At 40.5% G+C, this 23503-nt stretch overlaps 2 protein-coding genes across 4 annotated transcripts in view; one reads left to right on the top strand and one right to left on the bottom strand.

Annotated features, from left to right (window-relative positions):
* edrf1 (erythroid differentiation regulatory factor 1) overlaps positions 1-4186 on the top strand; it is a 76288-nt gene extending 72102 nt beyond the window's left edge. For all 3 annotated transcript variants that reach the window (XM_068052756.1, XM_068052755.1, XM_068052754.1), the window contains 2 exons: positions 241-401; positions 911-4186. In XM_068052756.1, the coding sequence (XP_067908857.1) occupies positions 241-401; positions 911-1079 (330 nt within the window). In that variant the 3' untranslated portion in view covers positions 1080-4186. The remainder of the gene's footprint in view (positions 1-240; positions 402-910) is intronic.
* Positions 4187-4531: 345 nt separating this feature from the next.
* Positions 4532-20993, bottom strand: mmp21 (matrix metallopeptidase 21). The gene is made up of 7 exons (XM_068053347.1): positions 20844-20993; positions 19165-19858; positions 18801-18940; positions 12340-12481; positions 9266-9523; positions 9014-9186; positions 4532-4964 (listed from the first exon to the last, which is right to left on the bottom strand). Exons 1-7 carry the CDS (start codon positions 20991-20993, stop codon positions 4665-4667), a joined length of 1857 nt encoding a protein of 618 aa, XP_067909448.1. The 3' UTR covers positions 4532-4664.
* Between the last annotated feature and the right edge of the window lie 2510 nt (positions 20994-23503).

The raw sequence follows: 23503 nt of genomic DNA, 5'->3' as shown, positions 1-23503 counted from the left end.
GATTTGACTGCAATAAGTCAGTTTTGAACTGACACCAAAACTCAACTGTCGAAAGCTGGCCGAGTTTAAAATTGTGGCCTTGTTCTCCATTAGCCCATCATGTTATGTAGACATTTGCCATGTTATTTTAAATTTCACTATCCATAGATAATGGACATTGACAAATTTTTGTAACATAAATCATGAATATTCAGAAGTGATCTGAAGCTAAAATTTCCTTTTTTATATTGATTCATCTAGCAAGGAAATTGTCAAGCATGCCATGATGGAAACGTGTCTGAAAATGATTCCTGCAGCCTTAATGAAGAAGAGATCATAAATCTTGTCAATATGTTTGAAGCTCGACTTTCCTTTCTGTTGTTTCAGCTTATCAAACTACTGACCTCAAAAAGGAAAAGCAGGTAAAGCATCCCCTTTCTCTATCCACCAGTATACTGATTTGTGCCCTTTTCTCCAGGTATATTTGCATTGTAGCATACACATCTTGTACAATAAAAGTGAGTATGAGTACGTTTGGGGGGAGTATTTTCTGCTAGTACTGAAATCTGAAGGTTTTGAATTGTGTTCTTGGACTGGGGAAGGGGAGGAACTTGAATTTATGAAAAACTCCTGAGTAAACTATGCCCATGGAGTTCTGTTCACTGTCTTATACCTGCAGTCATCTTAGAGATGAGATCTAACTAATGTCTTAATTTTGGTTACTGTAGTCCCAATGCTGTTGCTGTTCTCCAACTGCAAATTCAGAAAAAATTGGTATTTCAGTTGAAGGAGATAGTGTTCTTAGTTTATTGTGGGACACATTGTGATTCAGTGCGCCACATCTGAAAGCAAAGATTTGAATAGGGCTCAATTCTTCATATTCTGTATTAATTTTGCATTTCTTAAACTAATGTTCTTTGTGTTTTTACAGTAGTGTTAGTGATCAAATAATATTGAAAAACTACAAGCATGCATATTCGACATTGCTGCGGGCAACAGCTGATAAGGATACCCCTCTAATCCAGCGAGTGGAGGTAATACTGAGTTTACTAAAGCAGTTGTCATCTAGACCATCAGTTGATGAGACTGGATCTGTGTGACCACCAGATGTCCTCCTGCTGTTATGCTGAAAGCACCATTGTAAAATTTGAGTTCATCTTTGCTGACTAAGGTCATTGAACTGTGACAGGTTGAAGTTAAATGGGCAAATTTCAAAAGGCTTTTATCACCTACAGATGCTTAAATATATTCATATATATTCATATTCATATATTTATATTCACCGAGATACAGCACTGAAACAGGCCCTTCGGCCCACCGAGTCTGTGCCGACCAACAACCACCCATTTATACTAGCCTTACAGTAATCCCATATTCCCTACCATTCTCCTACCACCTACCTACACTAGGGGCAACTTACAAGGCCAATTTACCTGTCAACCTGCAAGTCTTTGCAAATCTTAAATCATTTGGAATTATCACTGTAGACAGTACATCAGTAACTAATAATTAGTGCCATGTAAAAGCTAGTTCTTCGAAGCAATAATTTAATTTACCAATGAATGTCATACTGAGAAATAAAGAACAAGAGGTTCCCAAGTTCAAATCCTGTGCTGAGAAACCTAGTTCCAGCCAAACTAGCAGTAAAGATGCTGCAGTTAACCATACCATCTCAGCTCAGGAGGAGGAAAATCATTCATCGTTCCTGCTTCTGATGGCTTTTCAGCTGCCCTCACCAAAAAGAGAATGTGTACTGATGTCTAATGAGGGCACGATCAGACTTGGTAGTGGTATCTTCAGATTTGAATAGTTTCTTGAAACGCACTACCTCAGCTTGTCACACATGAAGAATGGCTACTTGATGAGGAACTGAGATCATCTGTTCCCCAGCATGGGTCACTGCCGTCGAGAAAAGAGGAAAAAATTCGTAACAAAAATAAACTTTGGTTTAAGTTGGTAATAGTCCTCTTTAAATTTTGTTAATTACAATATATATGCAAATTGCATACCAAGACTTGTCAGTGAATTGCTACATGAAAACACTTTCTTACTGTGTACATTGTAAATACCGGCAATATGAATGAAACTCTAGATTAATGTGATTAGTGAATTGAAAAGATGCAGTAATGGATTTTTTTAAATGTCCTCAAATAACTTTCAAAAGAATCCATCACAAATTGGGATTTGGAGTTGCTTTTAGTTATTAAACAGAATATTCGTACATGAATATCTGAGACAGCATTTTTCCCTTGTTTGCAATGGATGAATAATAAATATTCACTTAACTTTTTAAGCTCATTTGTCTATGGGCAAAGTGAACAAAATGTTATAGGGCTAGTTTCAAAGTAGGAAGTAAACTAGACCTTTGAAGATCTAAGATTTTGACCAGCTGATTACACATCAGATGATTTTTCTTAAAATGTGGGCATTGCTGGGAAGGTCAGCATTTATTGCCCATGAGAAGACAATGGTGGGGGCCTACTTGACATCCACAGTTGATGTGGTGAAGCGGCTCCTACAATAATAACTAGGATTTTGACCTAGCAACAATGAAGGAACTGTAATATATATCCAAGTCAGGATAAGGTATGGACCTAGCAGCGAACTTGGAGGTGATATTTCTACACACCTGCTGCCCTTGTCATTCTAGTTGGAGGTCGCAGCTTTGGGAGATTGGCAAAGAAGTCTAGGTGATTTGCTACAGTGAATTGTGTAGATAGTACACGCTGAATGCCGGAAGTAGAGGTGAGTATATGTTTCAGCTGGTGGATGAATTTCGGATCAAGTGGAATTTGTCCTGGATGGTGTCCAGATTCTTGACTCTTGCAGCTATATCAACCCAGGCGAGTGGACAGTGTTCCATCATACTCCTAAGTTGTGTCTTCTAGTTTTGAAGAGGCTTTGGGAAGTTGGAATATGAACCACTCATTGCAGAATACCCAGTCTCTGACCACCTCTAGTAGCCATGGTGTTAATGTAGCTGGTCCGGTTGAGTGTCAGGTCAATGATGATCCCCAGGATGTTGATAGTGGGGTATTTGACAGTGGTAATGTTATTCAATGTCGTGAGGAGGTTGTGAGGCTCACCCTTGTTGGACTGGTCACTTGTGAGACACTAGTATTACTTGCCACTTATCAGCCCAAGCCTGAAAGTTTTTCTGCGTGTGGGCATCGGCTGCTTTGTTATTGGCATTCAAGCAATCTACTGATAGAAGGTAGGAATTATGGAAATATTTTCAAGGTGCACATTTTTAATGTTTACTATTGGTAACTTGGTGTGTTACCTGCATGTTTTGTTAATCAATTTGGACAAGACTTTAAAATTATTTAGCTTAGTTTACTGTTGCAACTGATGGGGAAAAAATTGTGTTCCACATGATAACATCTAAATATCTGCAGTTTCACAAGAAGCAGATTGTGTTTTATTAGAGAATTCAACTGTATGAACTTGAACCTTTCAGGATTTAGTGTGTATATTGTATAATAGAATCGCAGAATTTTTGCTAACAACTTGTAAAGTTTGTAACTAGAATTGTGTATATATTTTGAAACTGTGCAGCGTTCTCCAGGTAACTTGGAATGCAAAAATTATACTAAAAATCAGGGTTCAATTTAGTGATTGATTATTGTACTGTAAATTTAAAATGTGTGAGCAGAGTGGGAATATGTAAGCACATTGTTCAGAGCCTGGGACTAGTGTGGCTGTCTGAAAACTAGTGCCTGAATGAAGATTCCGAAAGTGTTCTATTCAGGTCTAGTTTTATCCCCTTGTCTTGCTGAGGTTTTTATGTATGTGTTTTGGGTTGAATGAGAGAATTTTGTTTCGAGGAAACAGCTGTTCATGAATCCACCTCAAGATTTGTCAGTTTAAAAAAAAAAGTTAAGTGGAAGACAGAGCTCCAAAAAATTAGCTTTCACAAAAGAAAGGGAGCCTTATTAGAACTATTGGAAGTTAAATGAAGAAATTGGATATTTAATTTATGGTTTACTACGAAAGTGTTTCAAGACCTGAATTCTTCAGACTTTTATAATTAAAGTCTGATTTTAAAAATTCCTGTTCAGAAAGGGCAGATATCTATATCAGAGCTCTGCAGAGTTTGTTCAGAAATGCATTACATTTTGTTTGAAAGAATGTTCCTCCTGCAAATGGACAAAAACTAATACCATGTGACATTTTTAAACAAAATATATTTAATAAAAATATGAAAGCAACTGTCTGTCATGTTTCTTTGGTCAATCAATATCTATGTACATTTGATCTGAGCAAATATGTGTAACCTGGAATAGTAAATGCAGGTATTATACAGTGTAGTATTAGAAAAAGCTATCTATGCAGTACCTTTATGGGAAACAGATTAAGTATCCTTTTCACTACATATGTCTGTACTATTTACACAGTATTATAAATGGGTCAGCCTTTATATGCAGTATTATAATTTAGCAAATACAAGAATCTTTACATATATGGAATTAATTCTACAACAGTCTGGAACAGACTTTGTCACAAATAGTTTTGACTGTGATTTCTGGTCACTTAATTTTTACGTGTCTGGGTAAAGTCTGCAGCATTAAGCATAAAAAGCGGGCAAATTATGCATTTGTAATCCAAAACCGCCTTTGTCATACATGCTTCAACCACTTCTCTCTTATACAAGTTTCCAATTTATGTAAACCTTTGAAGCAAATTTAGTTCCTGTTCAGCATTGAATAATGAACATCGCAAATATCAAACCATTGATCTGATATATTTTTCTTGGGCAGTAGTCCATTTAATGGTAATAATGGACTCTTCTTTTTATCCCAATCATTGACCACTTTCCAAAAGAAATTACTTTTGAAAAAAAAGATGGATCGGTAGTGATATGAGTAGTATACAGCATTCAGATTTTCAATGGGATGATCATTTAGTGCCACTGGTGGAAATACATCTATAATTCTTTTTGAATATCCATTAATCTGGTTAGTATTCACATTGAAAGTGGTCACCTATAAAGGAAATGAATGTAGTAACATATAGAAATTGAGCATTTCAGATATTTAACAGTGTCACTTTTTGTTTCCATTGAAATAAAGTATACCTGTACCATAATTAGATGAAAAGAAATTAGGCCAGCCTATAGAATCTCTTCCCCTCAAAGTCTTGGTTACCATTACTAGAGGTATATCATTTCATTCACAAAGTTACCATCAAATCTTAAATTACTGACTCCTGTTGTTTATTTTGATCGTTTTACTGTTTCATAATCTTACGGCAATTAAAGAATTCTGGTCGACTGAAATGGGTTGACCTGAAATTTTATTATGAAAACTGGTCACTTTCACATCTGTAAAGTGATTCAGGTCTTGCACATCAGACTAATGTAATAATGCATTAATCCAGTACTAGTAGAAGTTTGTCGGAATAGGTGTGTGCAGCCAAATTTCAAAACAAGCAGGACTAATGACAAACTTTAAACATCCAGTAGAGCAGCCTTACTCTTGATTTTTTTCATCTGTAATCAGGGCATTTGGGACTTTATTGAACAAGAGGGCCAAGTCCTTAATGAGATTTAAACAGGAATGGAGAAGGAAATGGGGTGAATTACACTCCACTTAGGTACAGGAAGAAAAATAGCAAGGGGAAAGCAAGACTGGACAGAAAGCAAAATCAGAAGGAAAAGATGAGAAAAATTTATAAACCTCAGAGCAATTTACTACCTGCTGTTATAATTGTTCCCTTTCTGGGCCGAAGAGGTTGAGTGGCATTGCAGGGAAACAAATACCCATTAAAAGGATCATTCAGCAGTTAAGTGCCAGCCCTAACTTTCGGTACCATATTTGCATTTAGTGTGCAAATGCAGCAAGTTCTTGCTACTTACAGGGAGATTGTGAGGTGGCATTTTTGTGAGGTTAACAGTAGAGTGGGGATTCTCTTCACAAATTCCTGGACGCTTTAAACAATAATGGTGTACGCATTAAGTTCCCTATTTCCGCAGCAAATTCAGGGCTGTCAGGATGGTTGGCTAAAGAGGACATTAAAGTGGGGTGAGTTATAGGAAGAGAAATGCAGAGCTTAGGGGGCCTGAACGGAAAGCACGGCTCAATGGTGAAGCGAAGAGAATAGGAGATGCAGAAAAGGTCAATTGGAGGGATGCAGATTTCTTGTAGGGTTGAAGGAGGTAACAGAAATGGGGAGAGGTGAGGTCTTGGAGGAGTTTGAAGAGAATGAGAATTTTAAAAACTAGTTCATGGTCAGAAACCAAAATAGGTCAGCGCGCAGTGTTGATGGGTGAGCAGGACTTGATGTGGATTAGGATCTTGGCAGCAGAGTTTTGGATGAACGCATGTTAATGGAAGATGGGAAAAGGGAAGTCAGCCAGGGAGCATTGGAAAGTGACTGGAAGTGACAAAAACATGGATGAGAGTTTCAGCAGCATGTAAGCTGATGCAGGGACGGAGATGGGTGACAGGAGGTGGAAGTAGGCTGTCTAGAGAATATGGGGTCAAAAGCTCAGTGCAGAGTCAAAAAGGACAAAGAGCATCCCAAGTGTGCAAAGGTAGTTTCCATTATAAATATAGACATAGGGGAGTGTGTGCAAAGACAAAAATTAATTAGAAATGTGAGGAATTCTAATCTTGTGTAACAGTTCAACTGTTGAATTCCTAATTGTTATATTGAATATAGCCATGTGTGTGTAATAAAGTTTAGATAGTGCATTTAGTGAGGCTCATCCCTAGATAGCACTAATTATATTTAGATTTGTCCTTCTAGAATCATAGAATTATATAGCTGCCATTTGGCCCATTGTGCCTGCTATGGCTCTTTGGTAAAGCTATCAAATTAATCCCACTCCCTTGCTCTTTTCCCACAGCCCTGGATTTTTTCCCCTTCAAGTATTTATCCAATTCTCTTAAAGTTACTATTGAATCTGCTTCCACTACTCATTCAGGCAGAGTATTCCAAATCACAACAAATCAATGTGCAAAAATAACAAATGTTTCCTTATGTCACCTGATTCTTTTGTCAATTTTTTTTTTTAATCTGTCTCTTCTGGTTACTGACCCTCTGCCACTGGAAACAGTTTCTCATTTAAGCTTTCAAAATCATTCATAATATTGATAACCTCTATCAAATCTCCTCTTGACCATCTGTGCTCTGAGGAGCACAACCCCAGCTTCTCCAGTCTGACCATATAATTGAAGGTCCTCATCCCAGGTAACATTCAAGTAAATCTCTCTCTCTCTCTCTCTCTCTCTAAGGTCTTGACATCTTCCTAAAGTGTGGTGCCCAAAATTGAATGCACTACTCCAGCTGAGGCCCAGCAAGTGTTTTATAAAGGTTTGGCATCATTTCCTTGTTTTTGTCCTCTCTTCCTCCATTAATGAAGGCAAGGAACTCCTGTGTTTCTTTTTAAACAGCCTTCTCAACTTGTCCTGCCATTTTCAAAGATTTGTGTACCTACACCCCACCCCAAGTCTTTCTGCACACCCTATAAAATTTTACCATTTAGTTCATATTGCCTCTCTTTCGTCCAACCAGAATGTATATCTGTTACATTGCATCTGCTAAGTGCCTGCCCATTTCACTAGTCTTATATCCTGAAGTCTGTTACCAGCTTCCTCATTATTTGCTACATTTGAGTTTCATTTCATCTGTAGACTTTAAGATTATGAAACAAAAACAAGAAATGCTGGAATCACTCAGCAGGTCTGGCAGCATCTGTGGAAAGAGAAGCAGAGTTAACGTTTCGGGTCAGTGACCCTTCTTCGGAACGTTTACTGCACCGCAGCAGACCTCTCGGCCCGTCGCATCTGTGCCGGCTCTCTGTACTAATGCTTTGTCTTTCAACACACTAGAGTTCCGAAGAAGGGTCACTGACCTGAAACGTTAACTCTGCTTCTCTTTCCACAGATGCTGCCAGACCTGCTGAGTGATTCCAGCATTTCTTGTTTTTTATTTCAGATTTCCAGCATCCGCAGTATTTTGCTTTGACTTTAAAATTATGCCTTGTATGACCAAATGCAGCTCATTAATGTATATCAAAAAGAGGAGTAGTCCTAATATCAACCCCTGGGGAACACAACTATATCTCCCTCCAGTCTGAAAAACAAATGTTCACCAATACTCTCTATCTGTCCCTTAGCCAGTTTTATATCAATGCTGCCACTGTCCATTTAATCCCATGGGCTTTAATTTTGCTAACAAGTCAATTATGTGATACTTTGTTAAATGTCTTTTGAAAGTGCGTATACGCATCAACCCTCTCTCTTACTTGATCATTAGTCAAACATGATTTGCATTCATTAGCCCATACTTTTACAAATGCCAATTCATTTTTTTCAGAGAATCTCAGGACGTTTACTGCACCGCAGCAGACCTCTCGGCCCGTCGCATCTGTGCCAGCTCTCTGCAGGAGTAATAGAGTTAGACCCACTCCCTTGTCCTTTCCCTGTAGCCCTGCAAATTGTTTCTCTTCAGGTGCTTATCCAATTCCCTTTTGAAAGCCATGATTGAATTTGCTTCCATCACACTTTCGCAGTGTATTCTTGATCCTAACCACTCACTACATTAAAAAATCCTCATTCACTATTGTTCCTTTTGGCATTCACCCTGTATTGGTGTCCTCTGGCTCTTGATCCATCCACCAATGTGAACAGTTTTTTTTCTATCATGTTTAGACCCCTTGTGATCTTGAACATCTTTATCAAATCTCCTCTCAAGAACCCCCTATCCTGCCCCTAAGCCACCTCCAAGGAAAACAACCCCAGCTTCTCCCATCTATCCACATAACTGAAGTCTTTCATCCCTGGAACCATCGTCATGCATATTTTCTGCACCTCCTTCAAAGCCTTCATCATCCCTCCCAAAGTTTTTTTCCTGGATTATTGTCTACCACCAGTTGGGGAATCTGTTACCCCTACCTGATCTGGTTTGCATACAAGTCTAGTCCCACCTTTTGTGGTTGACTCTTAATGTCCTCTGGATAACTAGTAATGGATGAGTTAAAAATGCCCTGCCTCTGCCGCACACGTCCCAAGAACAAAAAAAAACTTACATTTGAACCTTTGAAGAAGTATATGTTTTGGTCTGTCCTGTAATAGAAAGCTGTATCGATTGGACTCTGAACACCTGGAAAGCCTTCAGAAATTAACATGGGATATTTGTTTCCCTCTGTGTCCTCTGTGTATGTTTGATCATTTTCACTGTTGTATCTCCAATACTGGGTACCTGTGTAAGACGACACATTCACATTGAAAATAACATTCCACTAATTAATAGCTTTTAAATTTGTTGAGTATTAAATCACCTTTGAAGAAATAGATGGCATCTCTCGTCCACGTCCATACATGTACAAAAGCATCAATCCCACTACTTGGGATTCCTTTCCATCCAACTGAGAGCGCAATGGGATCTCCATAGCGTGTTCGATTGCTACGATTTTCATAAAGCCAGTACAATTCATTTCTGAAGAAATATGTGTTAAATTGAATCATCATCTCCCCGTATTGATTTTTCTCCCTGTGAATCCAGTCAAATACTGTATCAAAAGGACTTTCACATACACCTAAAAAGAACGATTGAAGTCAATCTCTTGCCACTTAAAAAAAAAAAAAAAAATTTGTTCAGTGATATCCATAGAATACAAGTCACATATGGTAGAATATTGTATTGTGATGACAAGTAGGTCACGTATCCACATCATTGTATTACTGTGAAATAGTGGAGATTTTTTCTGCACCCTGTCCAAAACCTTCACATCTTTTCAAAAGCAAAGTCTGAATTTTGATAGCTTTTTAAGTTGATTTCTCTTCTATTCCTACACCCTTGCTTGCCCCAGTTCTAGAGTGCTTGTTACCAAACATTGTCGTTTGGATCAGTTATTTTAGGCCATGAATTTCTTTCATTGTCATTAGTGTTGCTGTGTAGAATTAATTGGAACTTTACAGCATTCAGCCCAACAGGTCAGCATTTATGCTCCACATTTGGTCAACAGGCAACTGCGTTCACAAAGCTGGAATATACTTATTTTAAGCATTATAAAGGCATTCCTTTAGTTCCTGAGCATCAATTTACATAAATCGGCAGCGAGGCAACACAAATTAACATTTTTATAGATAAGCCAGAACTTCCTCCATTTGAGGATTAGGAAAACTTAAACCATTTTATTTAGCTCCTGCCAAAAAATACCTTTACTCAACTCTTGTATTCCCAGTTGCTGATGCATGATGAAATTGATGGTGTACATCAATGCTCTTGCTAACTTCTGTTTGCTGTGCCCAGCTGGCTTGTTTCACTGAGTGGATCACTTTAAGATTGACATGCGGCGCCACATGCTTCCATCTTAAAGGGAACGTTGCTTGTCCACGGCCTGTTTGTTCCCTGTGTTATGCATTCCCAATTGCCGCGTGACTGCATCTGCGCAGCTTAGACGGAACATTGGTGTACGCCCTCTTTGCCTTGTACAATCTTGAGCTGGCATATCATTCACTGAAACTGCATACTTCCACTCCTGCAAAATTGTTGACCTCTGCCTCATCCCACCCTCTGCTGTTAAAACCCTTATCCATGGTTTGGATACCTCAAATGCCCTTGTCAGCAGTTTCCCATACTTTCTACAAACTCCAAGTTGACCAAAGTTTTGTTGCCAACCTTCTATCCTGCACTAGGTCTCAGTTGATGACCGCTCATTGTTCTTGTTGATGATCGCTGGCTCCCTATTTCCTAATGCACTGAATTTAAAATCCTTCCCCTAGTTTACAAATCTGCATGAATCTGCTTCATCCTAAATCTGAAACCTCCAGTCACATGTCCCAGAAGACACTCTATGGTCCTTCCACTCTGGCTCCTGTACATTCTGTCTCCCAGCATTCCTCACTTGCTGGGACAGCTCTAGGCACTAGACTGTTTCCTTCCAAATAGATTATTTTAATTAGACAAGTTGGGGAAAACTGGGGTCGTGCATATAATTTGCACAGAAGTATAACTAGTTTTGATGTCCAGAGATGGTTCTTTTCCCAGAAGAATGTGTAGAATTATGGAATAAGTTGCCACTTGTTCAGTGACTGTTGATTTGTTACATAGCTTCAAAAGAGAGGTGGGTCAGTTCCTGGCTGGGACAGTGTAAAAAAGGTAAATGCGATACTAAGTAATATAAATGTGGTCTCATGGACTAGTTTTGATCCCCTTAGGCTGTTGGAGAGGAATTTCCCAGATTTTTTTCTCTCCCTAAATTGACGGGTTTTTTCAGTTTTTTGCCTTTCCTAGGCGGTTACTTTATTGTGGTGTGAATCATGATGCTAAAGGTAGTGTAACTGGGGGATAGGCTCGATGGAGCAGTTGGCCTTTTTCTGACCATTTTTGTATGTTTGTATCCTTCCTTTTGCCCCATTATTGGCAGCTTTGCTCTCCGCTGCCTGGAATTACACCTCTGCATCGCCATCTCTCTCTAATCCTTATTATCCATCTCTTTGACCAATCATTTGGTTACCCCTCCTGGAATCTCCTCCTTCGAATTTGCATCTGTTTTTTTTACCTATGCCTCTGTGGAAAGGTCTCAAGGACATTTTTTTTCTACATTAAAGTATTTTTAAATGCATTTTGTTGTGATGGTGTAAATATAAACATCTTAACTCAGTTTTAATTTTAATGGTTGATGACTTGCCCCTTAGATTCTAATCCTACAGTTAAACAGCCTAATCAGCTCTACTCCAAAATCCGACACTTAATTGGCAATCAGACCAAGGATGCAACTCTGTACTAGTATTTTATTATGCACACATTCAGCTTTCCCTGACGAGATAGTGGAGAGCCTAGGCTGTAGAATTTCTGAGACATTTGGACGCACCATTCTGAAAGCAGGCCCCATTGCCATTTATGATCTGCAGTATTATTTTTTTTATTTAGAGATACAGCACTGAAACAGGCCCTTTGGCCCACCGAGTCTGTGCTGACCAACAACCACCCATTTATACTAATCCTACATTTATCCCATATTCCCTACCACATCCCCACCATTCTCCTACCACCTACCTACACTAGGGGCAATTTACAATGGCCAATTTACCTATTAACCTGCAAGTCTTTGGCTGTGGGAGGAAACCGGAGCACCTGGCAGAAACCCACGCGGTCACTGGGAGAACTTGCAAACTCCGCACAGGCAGTACCCAGAACTGAACCTGGGTCACTAGAGCTGTGAGGCTGCGGTGCTTGCCACTGTGCCGCCCTCAGTTATTACTCTAACTGATTATTCACTCATTGGTTACTGTCTGTGTTAGTAACAGACTGCATTTGTTCACAGTACAAGGAAGATGTATGTTTTAATTATCTGTAATACATTAATCAGATTTTGCTGGAATTTAAATTTGAATGTTTTGTTCTTACCATAGAGTTGCTGAATAGCTTTCCTGTCGAGCCAATCCAGTTCAAATGTTGAATCTTGTGGGATGTAGCTGGGCTGCATTACTGAACCTGTTCTATAGATATGAGGCAAACCCAGTACGTGACCTAGTTCATGGACAGCCACCTATACAGTTGTGTCAGATCAAAATACTCCATTAAGTAAACTGAACAAAGGACAACTGGTCATTTCCATATAGCACCTGTTTCCTTTAGTATGTCAATACTGGCTGAATTAGAACAAAGAAAATTACAGCACAGGAACAGGCCCTTCGGCCCTCCAAGCTTGCGCCGATCCAGATCCTCTATCTAAACATGACGCCTATTTTCTAAGGGTCTGTATCTCTTTACTTCCTGCCCATTCATGTATCTGTCTAGATACATCTTAAAAGACTCCATCGTGCCCGCGTCTACCACCTCCGCTGACAACGCGTTCCAGGCACCCACCACCCTCTGCGTAAAGAACTTTCCACGCATATCCCCCCTAAACTTTTCCCCTCTCACTTTGAACTCGTGACCCCTAGTAATTGAATCCCCCACTCTGGGAAAAAGCTTCTTGCTATCCAACCTGTCTATACCTCTCATGATTTTGTACACCTCAATCAGGTCCCCCCTCAACCTCCGTCTTTCTAATGAAAATAATCCTAATCTACTCAACCTCTCTTCATAGCTAGCACCCTCCATACCAGGCAACATCCTGGTGAACCTCCTCTGCACCCTCTCCAAAGCATCCACATCCTTTTGGTAATGTGCCGACCAGAACTGCACGCAGTATTCCAAATGTGGCCGAACCAAAGTCCTATACAACTGTAACATGACCTGCCAACTCGTACTCAATACCCCGTCTGATGAAGGAAAGCATGCCGTATGCCTTCTTGACCACTCTATTGACCTGCGTTGCCACCTTCAGGGAACAATGGACCTGAACATCCAAATCTCTCTGTACATCAATTTTCCCCAGGACTTTTCCATTTACTGTATATTTCACTCTTGAATTGGATCTTCCAAAATGCATCACCTCGCATTTGCCCTTATTGAACTCCATCTGCCATTTCTCTGCCCAACTCTCCAGTCTATCTATATTCTGCTGTATTCTCTGACAGTCCCCTTCACTATCTGCTACTCCACCAATCTTAGTGTCGTCTGCAAACTTGCTAATCAGACCACCTATACTTTCCTCCAAATCATTTATGTATATCACAAACAACAGTGGTCCCAGCACGGATCCCTGTGGAACACCACTGGTCACACCTCTCCATTTTGAGAAACTCCCTTCCACTGCTACTCCCTGTCTCCTGTTGCCCAGCCAGTTCTTTATCCATCTAGCTAGTACACCTTGGACCCCATGCGCCTTCACTTTCTCCATCAGCCTACCATGGGGAACCTTATCAAACGCCTTACTGAAGTCCATGTATATGACATCTACAGCCCTTCCCTCATCAATCAACTTTGTCACTTCCTCAAAGAATTGTATAATTACAATAGCATGCAGCATTCTTCTGAGCTGCTTTCATAAATTCAGTGTGCATTAAAACCCAGAATTTGCGGGTAGGTACAATACCGTGTATGGCACCTAACCAGGAAAGTCCTTGATCTGTTGTTCTGTTAACTGATTCAGATACCTGACACTGGAGATATTACAATTAGCTTTATCATTCTGGAGTAAGGGGAAAATTCAGTTTTGACTATTGCCATCCATTGACAGCCCCGATGGTAATTTATTTTTTATTTGTTTGCAGAATATGGGCGTCATTGGCTAGGTCAATATTTATTGCCGATTCCCAATTGCCCTTGAGAAGGTGGTGAGCTGCCGCCTTGAACCACTGCAGTCCTTGGGATGTAGGTACACCTACAGTGCTATTAGGAAGGGAGTTCCAGGATTTTGACCCAATGACAGTGAAGGAACAGTGATTATAGTTCCAAGTCAGGATGGTGTGTGGCTTGGAGGGGTACTTGCAGGTGGTGGTATTCCCATGCATCTGCCCTTGTCCTAGGTGGTAGAGGTTGCAGGTTTGGAAAGTGCTGTCAAAGGTGAGTTGCTGCAGTGTATCTTGTGTATGGTACACACTGCTGCCACTGTGCATCGGTGGTGGAAGGAGTGAATGTTGAAGGTGGTGAGGGTGACAATCAAGCGGGCTGCTTTGTCCTTGATGATGTTGAGCTTCTTGAGTGTTCTTGGAGCTGCACCCATCCATGCAAATGGAAAGTATTCCATTACGCTCCTAACTTGTGCCTTGTAGATGGTGGACAGGCACTGGAGAGACAGGAGGTGAGTTACTCGCTGCAGAATTCCCAGCCTCTGACTTGCTCTTGTGGCCACAGCATTTATGTGACTGGTCCAGTTCAGTTTCTGGTCAATGGTAATCCCCAGGATGTTGTTAGTGGGGGATTCAGCGATGATAATGGTATTGAATGTCAAGGGGAGATGGTTAGATTCTCTTTCGTTTGAGATGGTCATTGCTAGGCAAATGTGTGGCACGAATGTTACTTGCCACTTATCAGCCCAAGCCTGGATGTTGTCCAGTTCTTGCTGCATATGGATATGGGCTGCTTCAGTATCTGAGGAGTCGCAAATGGTGCTGAACATTGTGCAATCTTCAGCAAACATCCCCACTTCTGACCTTGTGATGGAGGGAAGGTCATTGATGAATCAACTGAAGATGGTTGGGCCTAGGGCACTACGCAACTGAATGTTGCATAAAGACCAGATCTAGCTTGGCTGTAATGCTTCCTATAGTCGGCCTGCTGAAAATCACTTTCTAATCTCACTCCATGGAACCATAGAAACTTACAGCACAGAAGGAGGCTTTTCAGTCCATGGTGCCTATGCTGGCTCTTTGAAACGAACAATTGTGCTTGGTCCCGTAATTCCGCTTTTTGTCTGCAATCCTGTAAGTTCCTCATCCTCAACTATCTGTCTAACTTCCTTTTACAATTATTTATGGAATGAGTTTCCACCAACTTTTCAAGTAAAGTGTTCCAGATCCCAACAGCTGAGTGAAAACATTTATCCTCATGTCCCATCTGTTACAAGAACTGTCCTAACCTTTCCAACCTCTCCTCGTAACAGAAGTAAATCTCCTCTATACCTTTTTTTAAAGATCTTTACATCTTTCCTGAAGTGTGGTGCCCAGAATTGTCCATAGTATTCCAGCTGAGGCCTAACCAGTGGTTTATAAAAGTTCTCGCATGATCTCTGTTTTTGCTCTTAAATTCTCTATTTATAAACTCAAGAAACACATATGGTTTTTTAGCCACCTTATCAACCTGCCCTGTCACCGTGAGGGATTTGTGTTTATGGATACCAAGATCTCTCTGCCCATCTGCACTTTTCAAAATCGTGCCTTTTCAAGTATACTGTCTTTCGATATTAGTCCTCCCAAAGTGCATCACATCACATTTCTTTGCATTGAACTTCATCTGCCATGTTTCTGCCCATTTCACCATATTGTCTGTTATCCTGAAGTCTACAACTATCCTCAACAATATCTATTACATTGCCAAGTTTTGTATCCCCTGTAAACTAATGTTACTGAGTCTTGGTTGTTTATAAAAATTGAAAAGAGTAATGGACCCAAAAATGGCCCATGAGTAACACCACTGCAAACCATCTCCCAATCTGAAAAACATCCGTGCACCAATACTCTCTGCTTCCTGTCACTGAGCCAATTCCATATCTATACCATCACTTTTTCCTTAATTCGGTGGGTTTCCATCTTAACAAGCCTCCTATGTGGCATGTGGTTGAATGCCTTCCAAAAGTCCAAATGTAGATCTACTTCACCACTACCTTAACCAACCTTTTCTGTTACTTTACCAAAGAATACAATCAAGTTAGTCAGACACAATTTGCCTTTAACAAATCCATGCTGGTTCTCTTGATTAACCCATGCCTTTCCAAATGCAAGTTTATTTTGTCCCTGATAATGGTTTCTAATAACTTCCCAATCATTGATGTTGGTTTATAGTTTATAGCATGACTGGTTTAAAGTTTTCTTGCTTATCCTTCTCCCCTTTCTCGAATAGTGGTGTAACATTAGCAATCCTTCAGACCTCTTTCCGTATCCAATGAAGATTGAAAGATTGTGACAATGTCACTAATATTTCTATCTTTGCTTCTTTCAGCAACCTAGGATGCATTCCATCCAGACCAAGCGACTTATTAACGTTCAGTAATGCTAATCTTTTTAGCACTTCTCTATCTATGCCTATCCTGTCCATAACTTCTCTCTCCCTTAGTATAATCTTCATATTATCTGCTTCCGTTGTGAAGACAGATGCAAAGTACTGATTTAATACTTCAACCATGTCCTCTGTCTCTACATGAAGATTTGCCTTTCGATTCTTAATAGGCTCAAATTTTCTCTAGCTAACTGCTTATACTTCATATGTTTAGATTTAACCCTAAAACATTTTATAATGTTGCCTGCCAGTCTTTTCTCGTAACCTCTCTCCTTTTTGTATTAATGTTTTCAATTCCTTCCTGTACTTTCCATAATCTTCCTGGCTATTAACCAAATCTTGCTCCTGACATTTGTCATAAGTCTCCATTTTCTTTATTTTAACTTCTTTTTCCTTTGTCATCCAAAGTACATTCACTTTAGATGCTTTCCCTTTTCCCTTCAAAGGAATATTATCTAGTTTGTACCTTGTGCCTTCCATTGTTCACACAGCTTTTGTAGACCCAGTAAAAACACATAAAAACTTAGTTAAAACAAATGGGCTCGCATCACACAACAATAAATAATGTTAAAATATAGGGGGTATGAGTAGAACGGGGCCATGGCACACAGATGGCCGAGGAATTGTAAACAGTATAGATAAGACATATTGATGATACCAGACCCTGTCTTTCATGTAGCAGATAAAGGGGGTCATCATGGATACTAGATAAGATCTGACTCATAGTAGATAATGGGAAACTGAAGTTTTGAACAGGTTCTCACTGAGCCAAATAAGGAATTATCATTGTCTGTATACCAGACCCCTGTGAGTAAGTAAGAGGGGAGGGTCTTGGAAACCAGATTTAACCCCTGACTGAAACTGAGGAAGGTAAGAGAACCCTGGGGAAGAACACTCGAAGACACCCTGAGCCAGGGGCTCAAAGAACAGAAGAGCAGCCGCAAGTCCGAGACTGATCACCTCGTGTCTTGATGGGTAGTATACTGTACAAGTAGTGAGAGCTTGTATTTGATTTAGTGTGTGAATAAAATATCGATATACCTTTCACCAATCGGATTCCGCGGATTCTTGAAGAGTAAGTGCGTATTAGGCACAACACTTTACCCTGTAGATTGCCTTTTGCAATCTACCTGTGCTAGGTCCCTTCTCAAATCACTGAATTTAGCTCTTCCCCAGGTGAGTATTTTTACCTTTATGTTGTGGTCTCTATCCATAATTACTCTAAACCAAATTATGTTATGGTCACCAATGGCTAGATGATCTCTTACTATAGCACACGCAACTTACCCTACTTCATTTCCCAGAAACAGATCCAACACTGCTTCCTTCCTTGTTGAACTGGAGACTTGTTCATCTAGAAAGTTTTCCAGTGCACATATCAGAAATTCCTCTTCTTTCCTACCCTAAGTACTGTTTTTCCCAGTCTATATCAGGGTAATTAAAGTCTCCTAATATTATGACTGTATTTTTGTCACAAGCCAATAAATTTGCTCATCTATCTACTGCTCACTATTTGGAGTTCTATAAAATAAATACTCCCAGCAATGTAACCACTCCACCTCTGTTTCTTAACTCAAGCCTAGAACCATCGATGATATCCTTTCTATTTTGAACTGTAACAGCATCCTTAATCAAAACTGCCACACATGCTCCTCTCTTTGTTTCTCTATCATTCCTGAATACTTGGCAACCAGAAATATTAAGAACCAATTCTTGACCTTGTGCCTGACCACATCATGATCCTATGTGGCAATTTGTATCTGCAGCTCACCAAACCTATTAGTTACATTATGAACATTAACTTGCATACAATTTAATAGTTCCTCCGTCACTTTTACTATTTTTCTCAATCTGGTCCCTGCAATTTTTGGAATATTTCTACAAACCATTTGAAGTACACAGAGTTCTGCTTCCCTATGGCTAGAGAATGGTGTGAGTATGCAGCACAATTTTCCATACTGTTTGATGCCTACTTTTAGAGTGGTACAATGTCAAATAACTGTAACATGTGACAATGACACTTGGTCATGGTTTAGGAGGACTGACTTTGCCAAGGCTACAATGTCCCCACACAAATCAGCGCCTGCACGAGGCGAGAAAAATGGGTGAAATTCGAGGATAATACAGCGGTTATAACACAATATTCTAGAAAATTTCATTGCTTAATTAATTTAGAATCACCTTGATGCAAATTTCAACAAAAAAGAATAGAAAGCAAAAGGAAGAAATAAATGAGGTTCAAACGTGCTAGGCGTGATTCTTACTTTCAGCAGGCTAATTCCGTTCCCATTACTCGGGGTGGTAAAATGGTCATCATCATCAAAATGAATATCACCTAATTGCCAGGCATGAGCAAATTCCTGACCATTGCCATCAAATGTCCGAGTGCAACCCATATGTCGACCTAGAGCAACAAAGATTATGGATCTTCAATTATGTTTATCACAGCATGTAATAATTTGTACAGCAATTGATGTACATAAATTGTTATATTTTTGTACAGCAAAATATCAAACCTGCATCTTTTGTTTATCCAAGTCTTCATATTAGTGGCACATGAATAAATTAAGTTCTGAATAGTCTGTATTAATAAAACATGACATGCATTTGTACAGCCATCAACATTACCTGTCCCAAAGCCAAGTTTGATGTCAATCATTGATGCAGGGGAGTGGATATTCTCTTCAAACTGTAAAGGAATAACTTCACTCCACATCCTAAAAGCCATTCTCAGCACATGTTTCTGGTCTTCAATAGAGAGCTGGCTGCTATAACCTTCTCCCAGCAGGCGCCACGTAAGCTTTGGTTTGGAAAATGCCATTTTTGGTGCCTTATTAAACATGTCAGGACCAACAGACACCTGTCGTCTGGGAGAAAACAATAACTGCAAAAAGCGCTTCTTGCGACCACTGGACCTTACAGTCACATTGGTATCACCATTCTGATCAGCTGTAGTTTTGTTGAAACCAGTGGTTTGGTTGGCAACATATGTCTCATTCTCCATCAAGGTACTATTAGACAAAATTTTATCTGGGACCCCACATCGTGGTTTATTCATAGCTCCCTTAGTGGCTTTGTCTAGTTCTCCTGTCACAGGTATGCCGTTGACCTTTTGGAAATGTTTCAAAGCTTCTACATAGGCAATGCTTTTAGTGGGCTCAGCCTGAGGTGGTTCTCCGTGTTTGGAAGTTGAGGACCCTTCTTTGATAAGATCCAACAAATCTTTAGAAGCTCGATGCTCATTTTCAAGGTTCTCCGGGTTCTGGTACTCGACGTTCTCCCAGTTTATTTGTTGTGTCCATCCATATTTAGAGAGGTATTGCTTCAAAAAAACAAATTCCCAGATTCAAGAAATTTGAAGAACCAAAGTTTAACAGATAAACTTGTGAATGAACTAGTTCTCATAAATAAAAAAAAAAGTATATGGAGGAAGACTTAAAATAATGTGACCTGAATTTAGACCCAAGATTTAAGACTAAAGCATAACAATTTTAACTTACAGAACTGTATAAAATGTTGAATCCACTCTCCTTTCTCTTTCCTTACTCATCCACAAAATAGGAGTGTCAGTCATTATTTGACCCGTGACTATTTTTCACGTCTAGCCAATGAATGTTGGTGAACTATTTAACTTTGCAGTTGACCCATAGCTCTTCTGTATTTTTCCGCAACACAATCAACTTGTGCATGCTTACTGTGTGTTGCTCCATGTACAATTTCATAATATCGAAAACAAAGTGTTTTTTTTAAATCAGGGTATAATAACAAGAAGTTCATGCCACTTCTGTTGCCAGTGTAAAAAGTAGTTAACGTACTGTTTTCGCTTTGTAGTATTTTTCAGTGATGAACAATGTTGCCACCTTTCGTATTTGGGGTTTGGAAAAACTCGATTGTGAGGCAATTTAGCAACATTTATGAAAAACTAGCAGCAAAATTATTCAAGACTTCCAGATATACACATTGATTTACTATTCTTGAACAGTTAAGAAGAATTGAAAATGAGCAACGAAATACTGGTACGTGATGCATAACTGCATCTTACACCGTTTCTGATAGATGGATCATTCAAACTGCAATTAAATTACAGGTTCTTCATCCTTCCAGGCGGAAAAATGAATCATATCAACACACCTGACCCAAAATTCCAGCCCTGCTTTCAGGTCGACAGGGATAAGAACTGTTCAGATCCCACACAAATAGGAGTATCTCCAAGTAAGAAGCATCTCTACTGAAATTTATATAAATGCATTAATAATTGAGCTAAATAAATCTGCAAGTACCTACAACTGCGAGGCGTGCTTTCCTACCTCAGCTGCAATTTGGTCAAGGACGGGAGGTGCCCAACGTTCTGAGGATGAGGTGATATCCGAGTGATCGCGATTATGAAAGAGTTTTTCGCAATCCGCCCAGGTAATGACGGTGACCCACAACAGACTCAAATGTAAAGCGAGCCGCATGTTGACGATTTCTGGGCTGTTCTGGCCGAAGAGCTTGGATTTATGTACCAAAGGCCCCCAGACCTTTTTGTCCCAACCCACTTCGAACCAAACTTCAAATAATCTCTTCAAGTTTCGCAAACTTTTTAATCCCACCGGCGGAGGACATCGATCCTCTAAGTTGTGGGCCTATTTATTAACAGAGCAATGATATATTTACAGGAATATCATTTAGTAAGCAGAACACATGTGTGTTGTGTCCTTTTGCTTTGCATTTGCAAGGGTGGCATGCTGAGATCTGAAACCAGGATGAGGTTAGGTCCCTTGTTGAAACTTCTGCAGTTGGTAAACAACATATATTTAAGGTATGTAAATTTGAGAGCTGTTTGCGCCTTGAATCATCAGCAGGTTCTGAGCCTAATGTGAGAAAATGACTTTAAATCAATAAAATTTCGCCTTTTCAAGTCCACTTAACTTTCAGGATTTTGTTTTACATTTTAAACGGCCTTTTTAAACAAAAGCAATTTCACATTGCCCCGCTCTTGCCCTTGCTGACAATAATTGATCAGTATAATTTGAAGCAATTAAGTGTAATTTTTATTTCGCCTTTCGGCAAAACAGAACGGAAACGTTTTCTGAGAAGTCGCACACCGGAAGGAATGCAGTTTATGAATTTTCCAGTAAATATTTATTGACAGCTGAACAAGACTGTAGAATGTTTCAGGATGCTGGTAAAAGCAAACTGTAAATGTTCAGTGTTGACTGCAATTTAAAGGTTAAATTATTGAGTTGACAGGAAACGTGAGGATCAGCACAATTTCACTTTTCACCTTTTGTTCAAATCACTTACAAGAATGTAGCCTCAGGTAGCGCTGTGTTTCACTGCAACGTTCCTTTTTACATAACATAGTGGGCATCAAGGAGACGTGGGAGGTTTTAGTTTAAAATTCTAGATCATAAAAAAAGTAAGAGAATAGGAAAAATTATGGATTAGAATCACCAGCGAGGTACATCCTTGCTGTACCTAAGTATTGAGAACTTAAAAGATGGAAAAGGGATTGAGCATAGAGATTTTGTTCTCTTAAATGTTTATTCTCATAAAAATGTTAATTTAAACTGGCTTGATTGTATTAAGTGATATAAAACTGTAATATAACGGGTGTGTTGATAACACAATTGGAGGTGCTCGATTTGTTACTTCAAAGGGCTGATCTGGGATAAGCACCAGCATGTTGCACCACGGACAGTTGACAAAACTATTGGCTCAGCCACGGACATGGGGGAAACTAATGTGTATATAAAGTGCACAGCCAATCTAATGCCATCAAAACACGGTCAATTTCAAGCACATTTTTGACTATTTAGTGAGATACCTGGCATTGTTTTTGCTTGCATAAGTCGTCAATGTCTGCCCACACTCTTGATTAAGGGATGCAGAGAATTCAGATAGATGGCCATCAGTCAGGAGTGATCGTGAACTCTCTCTTCCCACTCTCTGTGTCCATCCCCCGCTACCTCATGTCCATCTCTCCTCCCCTCTGTGTCCAACCCCCCTCCCCCCTCTGTGTCCATCTCCCTCTCCTGCCTCTCTGTGTCCATCCCCTTCTCCACCCTCTGTGTCCATCCCATTTCCCCCCACTCTGTTTCCATCCCCTTCCCCCTCTCACTGTCCATCCCCTCCCCCATCTGTGTCCATCCTCCCTCCCCCCTCTGAGTACATCCTCCTCTCCCCCCATGAGCAGCCCTTCTCCCCTTGTGTCCATCCCCCTCTCCCACCTGTGTCCATCCCTCTCATTGTCCATCCCCATCTTCCCCCCCCCCCACTCTGTCTATCCCCCTCTCTGTCCATCTCCCTCTACTTCATGTCCAGCTCCCCTCCCCTCTCTGTTCTTCCCCCTCTCCCATCTGTGTGCATCCATCCCCTTCTCCCCTGATATCCCTCCCCTCTCTCCTCTCTGTGGCCATCCCTCTCCCCCCATGTCCATCCCCTCTCCCGTGTTCTTCCCCCTCTCCTACCTCTGTGCCCATCCCCCTCTCCCCCTCTATGTGACAATCCCCCTCTCCACCTCTCTTCCATCTCCCTTTCTGTGTCCATCCTTCTCCCTCCTGTGTCCATCCCCCTCTCCCTCCCACTCCCTGTCCATCCCCTCACCACCCCCCACCATGTCCAGCGCCCTCTTCCCCACCCCCACACCACCCTTATGTCTGTCCCCCTCTCCCACCCGCCCCCTGGGCCAGTGCTTGTTTAAAGGGCTGTCTAACTCTCGGCATGCTCCCTCTGCTGTGCCTCTCTGGCTGTGTGCTGGCCTGCTTTTTGCTCTGCCCTTGGCCTCTCTCTCCCTCTCCCCCACAGCAGTCATTCCTGCTCACTCCCTGAACCATGCAAAATCAGCGTCCCTGCACAGCAAACTGCCAGTCACAGACAGTGACCAATCACAGACAGGTATCTGCCATCCACCAGATGCAGGTCCCGCTTCTGCTTGACGTACACTGTAATAGGAGAGCCGTCAATCAAAGCCAAGCCACAGGCA

Source organism: Heterodontus francisci, chromosome 20 (assembly GCF_036365525.1).
Source record: "Heterodontus francisci isolate sHetFra1 chromosome 20, sHetFra1.hap1, whole genome shotgun sequence".
In the NCBI taxonomy this organism is placed as follows: Eukaryota; Metazoa; Chordata; class Chondrichthyes; order Heterodontiformes; family Heterodontidae; genus Heterodontus; species Heterodontus francisci.
Note: the sequence above shows the minus strand (reverse complement) of the source record. Positions and strands in the feature narration are given on the sequence as shown.